This window comes from Telmatherina bonti, assembly GCF_933228915.1.
Source record: "Telmatherina bonti genome assembly, chromosome: 12".
NCBI classification, from domain to species: domain Eukaryota; kingdom Metazoa; phylum Chordata; class Actinopteri; order Atheriniformes; family Telmatherinidae; genus Telmatherina; species Telmatherina bonti.
The window spans coordinates 23091719-23103433 of NC_136610.1; the positions used below are offsets into that span (position 1 = coordinate 23091719).

Consider the following 11715-nt stretch of genomic DNA (forward strand, 5'->3'; position numbering starts at 1 on the left):
TCAGGAAACTGTGGGCCCTCTGCTCTTCCTTAGCAGTGATTACACTTAATCAACCTTGCAGTACTGTGATGGACTTCACTTGCACTCGCAGGTCCCGCCTTGTCCTTTTCTTCATCTCCTCCTCCTCATATGATCCTAAGTGCTGTAGTGTCACGAGAATGGGAAAACACCTTCCAAGGAGAAAACACATGCACTCATGCATCTGCACAACACGCACAGAGAGCTGCTTGCTGAATGCTGAGAGAACAGCTCATGCTGTCTGAGGCAAACTGGGATAGAAACTTTTGCTCCCAACTCAAGGTAAGGCTTGTTTAAACGTGTCTTCCAGGAGTATTACTAAGGGGGCATTATGTCTGATAATGGGCTGGTTTTGTTGTACATTGTGCTTTGTTCTTTACTTGTGATGAGCAGAAATGTGCATTTTTAGATAATGCATTTTGCTCAGTTATATGTTTAACACATAATGTGCCGTAGCAATACACTTTAAAAGGAAATATCAGTCTGTTCTTCCAACATTTCAGCTCCTAGTTCTCTCAATGCAAAAAGGAAATAATGTACACAAAAACAATTTCAAGATCTATGTTGTTGTGAATACAGTATTTGATCAAATATTTATTGAACTAAAAAACTCTTTATTGGTTTTCTTTGCTACAAAGCAACAGTGAGGCAAAACAGTCCTATCATTATATCATTTTTTCCCAGAGCATTTAACTAGAAATCCAGAGCTGCAACCTGTGATCACTCTGACGTCAGTGTTAGTTCACTGCTGCATACTTTGGGGCATAATTACATCTAAAATAACTTTATTTTCTCCCTTTTTTTTTTTCAAATTCTTTTGCACGTACCTCCTCTCCCACATCCAGTCCTTTTCATCACTGGTGGTTTGTTAGCAAAACCTTTTTTTCTCCAGCTGTGTGAGTCTGTCACCTTCTCATACAGGCCTGCTATTGTAAAATAGTTCTGTTTTGTCCATGTTTAGAGTCTTACATAATTCACTGCTTCTTGTATGTTGTAATTACAAGCCATCTTTTTCTCCAAATAGACTTTCTGACAAATGTCAAAATCAAAATAGCCTTTTTATCGAGAATCGCGATCCTGAGTGGTGAAGCATCTATAATTAGTATCACACATCCAAGATGTTTCATGCATTTGTTTTCCCTCTTTTTTTTTTTTTTTTTTAAACAAACATTCTCAAAGAGGAACATTTTTTATAAAGATATATTTCATTTTTTTTTTTTTAGGGGGCTTGTTTCCTGATCTGCTGTGCATTTAAAATAAAGTGACTTCTGCAACATAATGTCAGAAAATCCTGTTCATGTGTTAAATAGAGTCAAGCTGTCTGGGCTGAAGAAAAAAAAGTATGATACAAAATTAATCTGGTGTCCAAAAGCACCTGTTTCAACCTGCATATTAAAACTTTTTTTAAAATGGTAACAAACAAAAGACATTTTTTAAGTCAAGGGAATTGTGGGTGTCTTAAAGAGGACCGTCGATCTGCAATAATAAACTGAACATTAACAGTCATCTCAGTTTTTATAGTTAACCTCAGTTTGGTTGAATTTGTCGTAAACACCTGATGTAAATGTAAAGCTAAGAATAGCCTGTATACATCATGTCCCAGCGCCATGCTTCTTTTCAAACAGCTCACAGCAAGATTTATTACCTCATCTGCTCCAGTGTTTAACTTAAGATAAGACCCCAGCCTGTCAGCTACATCCCTTTTTCTCTCCAAGTTTCCCTCACTCAATATCTTAGCAAAATATCAAAATATGCCAGTGCAGGTTTAGACAATGATAACTAATAATATCAGTCAGTGCTGAAGCTGAGGGCAGAGAGCGCGACTCCACATAAACCAAAGCCTGCAGTCCATTAGAGCAAAATGCTAACAGTCATCCAGACTGCAAAATCTCAGGAACACTGTCAAGGTCCATGTGGTGGTGACCAGGGCTGGCTGACCCAGGGCAAGAAGCTCCTAAATCCCAGTTCTGTGTGACTGGGTGCCTTTCTCATTGGTAAATACTTCAAAGAAAACATGAGGAGCCAAGTGAAGATAAGCAGTAAGCATACTTTTAGTTAAGGCTAAGATGCATCTTTGGAGGTTTGTCAGGCTCTAATTCCTTGTGAAACCACTGGGCGGCCTGCTTTTTGTATAGTATGTCAAAAATCCCAGCAGTCAAAGCACTTATTTAACAGGCTCATAACTTCATGTAAGAGAAGCTGGAAACTGTACAATGTCAAAGCTGTGCATTTCCACCTTTTATGTCCAGTTTGTGTGATTTTTAAGTTAACCAACCATGTTGTTTGTGTGTGTGCGCCTTAGTGTTCCAGTGGCTTGAATTGTTAAAGATATGGACCCACAATCCTCATTTCCTGCATCCTGAGGATAAAGGCAATCAAGAAGAAAAACCATCTGAGAGTAAGAGGAGAGAGGAGTCCAACATATCTCTGCCACATAATTTTGGGAGTATTAACATGGGATGAGCTTCTGACATCAGAAAGTTAAGGTGCTGTTTGTTCTTTTTAATATTATATTTCCATTTTGAAAGATGTCATAAATTGCATTTCTAAATTTAATTCAAAGTAACTTATGTATTAATAAATAAAATAAAAAATTTTTCTCTAATATTAGGTTTGTTATCTGTGTAATATTGGGTGTGTTTTTGCATCCTCCAAGTTTAACAGGCTCTAACATCAGTAGTGATGCTTGCTGTGTCAGGGTTACACAAGACATCATCATCTAGAATGACAGATTTGTTTTTATTTCAGATCAAAGGGGAATTTGACAAGTTTTTACATCTAAACTTCTGAATATCGTTTCATTATTTTGTCTTTAATCATGAAATAGAGTTGGCATTGTAGTTCATCTACAGATAGCCTTTGTACCAAACCAAGTTTCTTAGATTTGAATAGCTAGTGTATGACTACACAGCTGGATATTAAGTATCAACTAAATTCTCCCACTGATTTAGACAGAATATCCTTTCATTAATAATGCTTTGATGTAGCTTGTTGTTATTTTCATGATTTCCCACAGAAACCCAGTCTAGACTATGAACACCCTTAACATGTATTCTCAAGCTAAGATATTATTGTCAAAAAAAATTTAGCATGAATGCCTTGAATGGATGATGAATGGAGGCGAAGTCCACAGCTTTCATTTCATGAAACAACAATAAAACCTTCAAAAGGCAGTTTGGGCCAAGAATTTTTTTAACCTTTAACTTACCCACATGATAGCTGACTCAATCAGATGAAAAATGATATTATGAAATGGAATGAAAGAGGATCTTATAACTTGTTTAACAGATATTTAATTGAAAAAGTGCTTCTTTTATGGTCAGTATAAAATGGGTGAATTATAACTTAGACAATTAGATTTCTTTATGTCATATTACTGCAGACTTAAAAGAAAATGGGAACCTTCATTGCAGCACTCCTAAAAGATCCCACTATATGGCACTAATTAGTGTAAACATTATACGCTCCAATCGCAGTTTAGACATTTTTCTCTGTAAGCTGTGACATTTTCCCACCAGATTATTAATGTCTTCCTAGAGCACGAATGTATCTAGTTTGGACATATCCATACTCACTCAATACCTAAAGACCTTCCTTTTTATTACCAGCTATGTTTTAGTGTGTCCTGACAACCCAAACCCTGGAGGACCAGGGGTGTCAGCTGGGAGAAAATGCGATGCACCACACTCACCACCTTGCTGACAGGGGTCATGCTGTACCTGGGGATGGGAGCGCTTGTTTTTGTCACCTTGGAGACCCCTAAGGAGAGTGCAGCACATGAAGACCTGCTAAGAACCAAGCAAGACTTCCTCATTAACAATTCTTGCGTCACAGAGTTGGACTTCCACAAGCTTGTGAAGGTATTATCAGACACAGATAAGATAAGATAAGATAAGATAAGATAAGATAAGATAAGATAAGATAAGATAAGATAAGATTATGGTCAGTTGTGTCAAAGTCAATCCTGCAAACGAAGATTGATCAAAACCACACTAAAAAAACAAGACTAATCCCCAATTTCTTTTAAAACAAACTGGCAAAATATAATGTACTTTATCTGCCACTGATTAAGCTCCAACCCCTTTAGGTCTGGTATGGTTCAGAAGTAACCTTCATCCCTTTTTGAGAGTCATATACCAGTAGCCGATACTGTATTTTTTTCTAGTTAAAAATTGAAAGGCCACAAACACTACATTTAGTTGCACACTGCAGAATCTAATCTTGATGTACAATAATCCTTTGGGAAAGTTTTCAGGGAAATTAAAAGCAGCTGAAATATTTTTCATCATATTAACTTCATACTGGCAACAATAAAAGTCTTACTGTAACTTCAGTGTGTCTGCAGGATGGCAAGCATGATAATAACAGATATAGATAATCTTATGATGATTCCTGATGATGAATGATTATCTGTTTTGGCGTTTGCATGTGACTAGTCTCTTTGAATCATATGAATGGATTACACAGATCTTTTTATTAAGAGATATATTTTAAAAAGGACAAAGTCTAGATATAAAATGTGTGCAGTATATCTGATTCCTTTAGAAGCAGATCAGAGCTGCAATAAAATTACAGAGAAAAGGGAAAGTGCACATTACTTGTCTGGCAACATATCTCCATCTTGCATGCCTTCATTCATACACTGGACGGTAACAATGATTAAAAAATGTTTAATTGCACAGATTTGTTGCATTATTCTTTCTCGTGACTCACCGTGTAGTATAATCTGTCTCTCCCTTGTTTGTATAACCAGGCAAGACTGATTGTACTTGAATGCAACAGGAGGACAGACTGTTTAGGCATGAAGATTATGACACAACGAACAGAAAAACATTTTATGTAGTAAAAATTTTCCAATTACTTTGTTTAATCTCTGGTTCCTGTAGCAGAAAGCAGAAGGCCTTCAAAGCTTTTTAGTTTGTTTGGAAGGTTTCTGTGGTCAAAATGCTGCTTATGTTAACACACAGAAAATGAATTGCTGTTTGTTCGTGACAGATAAACTTTGTCTCAAATCACCAGCCCTGAAACATTAGTCCCACCCTAAAGGTTAAACTGGACTTTGGTGGTTTGTGTATCAGGCTACGAAAAGCACGACACATGACTGTAGCTTCATAGTATCAGGCATTTTCACAACTTCTCTTTGAATGTCACCCACATAAAGGCAGCCTGTCTTTTAAAGTGGTCCCGCAGGTCAAACATCTTTCAGCTAAATTTTCCACTGATTATGTCATTTTCACAAACCATGTGCTGTAATATAGGGATGCGCAATCATTCATGCAATATCTTATCAGGATCTTTGTTAAAATAAGAACTTTTTTAAAAATATTTTTTTCTACTTTTCCCCTGCATATCAGAAACAACTGATGTGCTCTACTATATTTATTAGAAAATATGGCTGCTAGTTAATATTTTACAAATAAATAGCTTATAAAGTAGTATGCATTAAAGACAAAAAGCACCTCATTTATTTATGCTGAATTGTTTTAAATCATGAAAAAGCAGTGAGCAACTTGAAGACAAGTAGTTCAACAAAATATTATGTCAAACACAAATCAAAATATTTAAATAGTTCTAAACTTGAAACAAACTACCTCTGTTCCTATGTTACAGCAAAATAAACAACTTAATTATGTCATATTAAACAGAGTCCGCCATCGTAAAATATTGACTTATATTTAGGACTCATAATGTAACTTTTTCTAATAAACATTAGAATTTACAAAGTTAATTAAGGTCTTGGCTAATGGTTCAGCCATTAAATTTCCTTCTGCTTGTCTGATACTATTTGTTGCACCAAACAAGAAAATCTACAGTACTTTTAATTATGCTGATCACAAACAGATCACTGAAATGACCCAAAACAACGGAAATATCAGATGGTGCGCATTTCTGTAGGAAACTGGTACTTTACATCATAGTATGCTCAGAGTCTTTGATATTTTATTTGAGTATTAAATATATGGTGTTTTGTGGCTACAATCTCATATGATGTGAGAGTATTTATAACAATAAGAATTAAATTTGGGTTTATAGATAATTTACAGCTTAACTACATTCCCCACCTGCAGGATGTGGCCTCTGCAGTCGATGCAGGTCTGGATGTGAGCAGCCTTCCTGGCAACTTAACTACCCGCTGGGATTGGGCCTCTGCCTTCTTCTTCTGTGGTACCATCATCACCACAATAGGTAATTGCTGCGTTTCACATGCAGGGTAAACGTTAAAGATTAGTCTTTAAAATATACTTGAAAATAGAGAAGGGTGGTGTCAAGATTATTTACTTAATGTGCTTTTAAAATAAATCATAAAAAATATTAAATTTAAAATTACTGTAATGTTTAAAAGATCTGATCCAAATTCACCATCAACACAAATTCACATTTGTCAAAACAGCTGACTTTTTCCCACAATTAACATCAATAGACAGCATAGCTCTACATGTCATTTTTTTTTCTGTTTTCAGTTTTTAATATCAAGTATGTGAATCTGTATACTGACAAATATCTGTGTGTCTGCCTGCTCTGATGACCCAATCATAGTTCTCATATTAAACCAAAAAACATTTCTAAATTGGTGCTGCCCAAACTATAAATGTAAGTTAAAAACATTTTTTAAACTATTAGAGCACAACTAATGTATATATTGAGTTAAAAATCTGTCTTGTAGAAGTACCATGACCATGTTTTTTTAATGGAATGTGTACATTGGTTTATTTAGCTGTCGTCTTTTCCAAACAGGCTTTGGAAACCTGTCACCTCGGACGTGGTTCGGACAGTTGTTCTGTGTGTGCTATGCCCTGGTGGGCATCCCCATGTTCGGCATACTGCTTGCTGGAGTGGGTGACCACATGGGCACTGTGCTTCGGAGAGCTGTGGCCAAGATTGAGACCCTCTTTTTGGTGAGAATGGTCTGTCCTGTGTAGGAACCGTACCTTAGCTTGATTTACACATGAATCACAACTCAAACGTACAAAGCCCAGGCACTTAAAGGACCGACTTTTTAGAATTTTTCTGTTATGTAAATGGGTGATTCTCCAACTATCTTAGAATTTGTGTCCCTTGGAAATACAACAAAATAAAGTCCCTTTTTTGGACGCATTTACTTGAAACAAAAAGATGTTTCTGACAATAGATCAGTTCTTGTTATTGTGATATAAAATGTGGATTTGTGTGAATAGTTTTCATACATATACGTTGTTCCCCACACAGAGTTTGGACATCCCTCATAATACAGAGTTCCATTTTGACCTAATAGTAACTTTATGACAGAAGACAGACAAAGTCCTTAATCTTATTAAATGCATCATGTGTTTGTTAGATAAATCTGTATTTTATGCATTTTTCATAAAACAGCATCTGTCTCTTGAGGTCATTGCCATTTTCATCATACACCACAAAATGTGACTTTTTTTAAAAAACATTTGTATACTTACAATCACAGGAAGTATCATGTGATAAGACAGCACATGACAGGAGAGCAGGGTTAGCTGCATGGAAGGGAGCGAAACAAGACGAAAGTCAAGGTAAATCTCTGCTAAATTAAAAGTTTCATTGGTCATCATTTCCAAACAGCATTTATTTCCTTTTTTTTTTTAAATTTCCTTAGAACATCCAAACAATAAAGAAAAACAGCATTTTAAGCTGTGTATTTTGTGTACATTTCATATTGTGTGTAAAACTACCATTGGCATGCCAATATATCATGAGATATTTTTAAAAAATTACATAATATAATTTCCACCACAGTAATTTCCATCACTTTGTTTATTGTGGTGAAAAAGATATGTTGTGATGGAAATGATGATGCAAGTGTACATTAAATTAGGCTCATATCACTGAAAATCCCATGTGTGGTATTTCCTTTTACTTATAAAATAGTGAAAAGTTTAAATGGTTAAAAATGAACATTGTTGAGCAATTTTCTATCATATTATCATTTCCAACAAATGCAATATTTTCTATCACTGAATGTCATCTCCATAACACCATATATTTTAAAAAGTTTATTTACAACTACCATCAGAAAACATTCCTAGAATTCATAAAGTAAAATATTTGTAAAAATATTTAATATATATTTTCCCCAAATTCTTCTGCCAAAATTTGCTTTTAGTTGGAGAATCACCCAATTACTTACTTTTAAGCCAGGACTATTAGAGTAAGTGCATATTTTTTTCCATGAAAGAACTTTCTCTGCAAGGAACATTTAGTTTAAAATCAGTGCAGTCCAGATCTGCTGAACATGCACAGTTATTAGAATTGTTCCTGTGAACTTGTACAACTAGAGACACTGTTTAGGGTTAACTGTTGAGTGGTTAGCACTGTGGCCTCACAGCAAGAAGGTCGCTGGTTTGATCCTTGGCTGGGGCGGGGCTTGGACAGTGGCCTTTCTGTGTGGAGTTTGCATGTTCTCCCTGTGTATGCATGGTTCTCTCCGGCTACTCCGGCTTCCTCCCACCGTCCAAAGACATGCATGTTAGGCTGATTGGTTACTCTAAATCGCCCCTAGGAATGAGTGTGAGCATGAGTGGTAGTTTGTCTCTGTCTGGCCCTGCGATGGACTGGCAAGTTGTCTAGTTTGTACCCAGCGACCCTTCACTGGATTAAGCAGTTAGGATAATGAATGAATGAATTTGAACGGTCAGCTTCATTACCAAAAATATATAATGTTTTCATTCTTAGGCTTTAATGGTTTGTTCAAAGGAAAGTGACATGTACATGTGTGGTAGAACGGCATGAATTTATCTTGTTTTGAAAATTGATTTATTTAGTTAAGTTTTCACACTGTTTCTGTTGGATAAGTCTAAATATTTGCTCCACTATCACATTTGATGTGGTTTCCTCTCTTGTAGAAACGTAAGGTCCGACCTACGACTGTGCGTGTGATCTCAGCAGTACTCTCCATCCTGATTGGCTGTTTGATCTTCCTTGCTGTGCCAACAATTGTGTTTCAGAAAGTAGAAAGGTGGTCATTTCTGGAGTCGCTGTATTTTGTGGTCATCACTCTCACAACTGTGGGCTTTGGAGATTATGTGCCAGGTAAAGACACAAGCTCATGTTACATGACAGCCTTGAGAACAGTGGGCTTGTCTTGTTTTCTACTTGAGGGTCAAATCTACACAGCACAACATGATAACCACTCTAGGAAATAACATTTCAATTCCATCTCTTCCAGACCCGCTTGCTTTCTCTTGCAAAAGTTTGTGTAAATTTGTCTCTTTGGAACTTTATAAATAATTCACATGAAACACTTCTAAGCCCATATGGCTCTTCTGTGGAACAGACCTTACAAATGTAATGAACATTTGCATGTAAAGGTTCCTGTTTTTCCTCTTTTTCAAGATTTTATCAAAACAAAAAGCATGAGCTATATCAGGGGTGGGCAACTCCGGGCCTTGAGGGCCGCTGTCCTGCAGATGTTAGGAGTTTCCTTGCTGCAACACTCCTGACTCAAATCAATGAGTAATTAGAGGACTGGTGCAGAGTTTGAATCTGAGCTCTGTTCAAGTCTGCACATTAAGTCTGATGTGTGTCAGCTGCATGCTTTAGAAAAGGACTAAAGGCTGGTTCCTGTTCTCTGGAACATGATAGCATTAAACTGTTTCTAAGTCTTGTTTTCTGCCTCCAGGTGGAGCTTATGAAGGTGGCAACTTCTTTAAGCCTCTTGTGTTGTTGTGGATAGTGTTTGGGCTCGCCTACTTTGCTTCCATTCTCACTATGATAGGCAACTGGCTGAAGGTGCTGTCTAAGAGGACTCGTGCTGAGGTGAGAGCTCTACGGTATTAAACAGTTGGGAGACAAGAAGCTGTGGTGAATTTGGTCTCATCACCTCCAATCTCTCCCTCTCCCCCTTAGATGGAAGAGTTGCGGGCCCACGCCACAGACTGGACTCAGAACATGTCCATGGACTTCCGGATCCCAAACCCTTTAGAATTCAATGACCCTTTCCTCTTGCAGCGACGGCGTTGGAAACGTAGCGAGCGTCGTCGCATTCGCCGAGGGGCCCAGTGCACTCTGGGACACTGGGTGCGAGGGGGATCTGAGAATGGACACTTGCCAAATCGCTGGACTGGACTCTCCAGCTCCATGAGCCAGCTGGATGCTCGTGCGTCTCTAGAGAGGGCTGCTGTTGCCAAGACAAGGCCACGGATGAGTGTAGCTGGAGCACCAACAATCCCAATAACGGTGCAAAGCAGCAGGGCTGACCCTGAAGCTGGTGTACACGGGCAGGGCAGGTCCTTTCATCACCTTTTGGCCCGCTCATTCTCCCTCCCTGTGGCACGCTCCACCTCAGAGCTGGATTCAACTGGCGTAGCCATGCAAGAGGGATCCTTATCTGGGTCTGAGTCTGCATTTGACTCCCGGTCAGACGGTTCCTCAGTGTCCTTGTCATTCTCAGAACATCACAAGTTCCAGCCCTGCTGTCCCATCAACGACATGGAGGAAGGAGGGGCGAGATCTGCACACCTGAATGCAGCACAAGAGAAAAACAAACAGCTCCTGGCAGAGAAGGCTGAATCTGTGGCAAACAGTGGACACAGTCTCACACCTTCCCCTAACCTTCCCTCTCGCCCCTTCCCACTTCCCCCATCACCACTTCTAGTCCTTCCACCCCCCTCTCATGGCACCAGCACCTCCTCTCCAGGCTGTGAGCTTTTGGATTTCTTTGGAGAAAACCTGGCGTACATCGACGAGTCCTCAGACACACTGAGTGACCGGACCCAGCAAGCAGCAAATGAGGAAAAGAGAAGGAGGCCTCGTAAGCCCAAGAGGAGGAGTATGAGAAGGCAGCTGTCACACAGGTGGAGTCCTCAGCAGGCGAGGAGGCTAAGTAGTGACATGCAGCCACCGTCCAATCCCCCAACACCACCTCCAGACTCCTCTCCCTTAGATCTGCCTTCATCAGAGATCCAGACAGACTCAGCTCCGGCTCTCTGACAACCACCATCCTCACAGGACCGTCCCAATGATGGAACCGAACTGCTCGCAGTGCTGTGGTTTTATAGCAGACTTAACACTTCCAGCATGCAGAAGAACCACGCGTCATGTAAATAACACCATCAAGGTTTTCCAACATGTTTTACTGTCAGTCATCAGTCTCAGAAAAATCAGCTCAGAAACTTTACTTTGTTTGTTGTGATAAGTTAAGATGTATGGGCTTAAACATTTACTGCTGGTATGATCAAACCAATTCTTAGATCGGTGTTACAAAGTGGGAATTAGGCTCACATTTAAAATAGATCACAGCTGGTGTGAATAACGGATCACAAGGTTCAGGGGTTTAAAGAGGCACTTAAATCATTATCCAGCTATCGTCACTTGTCATCTAATCTTATCTGATCAGTTGTTCTTAATTTTAGCCAGTTCTTGTTAGATGTAGTTAACACTGAACCTCAAATGTAAAATGGCTTTTTGAGATGTTTGGTGACTGAGCAGTGCAGATTTTTACAGCAGCAGTTGATAACTTAGCTTAAAAAACAGAAAAAAACAACACAAGAAAAAACATGCACTTAAAAGGGAGATCAGGGACATATTCTTCACAGTAAATCAAATATTGTTTAAGTGTGATTATTACTTAAGTAATTGTGTAATAGCCAAAGTGATCTCAACAGAACGTGTTAGAACCTGAAAGGAAGACCACCCTGATAAAAAAAAATAGGAAACTTTGGGGAAAACTTTGCATTTGGTGAAAAAAAAAGA

General features: G+C 38.4%; 1 protein-coding gene across 1 annotated transcript; it reads left to right on the forward strand.

The window, feature by feature from the left end:
• Positions 1-210: 210 nt before the first annotated feature.
• kcnk4a (potassium channel, subfamily K, member 4a) lies at positions 211-10953 on the forward strand (the record flags this gene model as incomplete). Its single annotated transcript, XM_079250095.1, has 8 exons — positions 211-300; positions 2321-2504; positions 3627-3878; positions 6087-6204; positions 6754-6914; positions 8868-9054; positions 9644-9780; positions 9871-10953. The coding sequence occupies exons 3-8, from the start codon at positions 3690-3692 to the stop codon at positions 10951-10953; spliced, it is 1875 nt and encodes a 624-aa protein (XP_079106221.1). The 5' UTR covers positions 211-300; positions 2321-2504; positions 3627-3689.
• Positions 10954-11715: the final 762 nt, after the last annotated feature.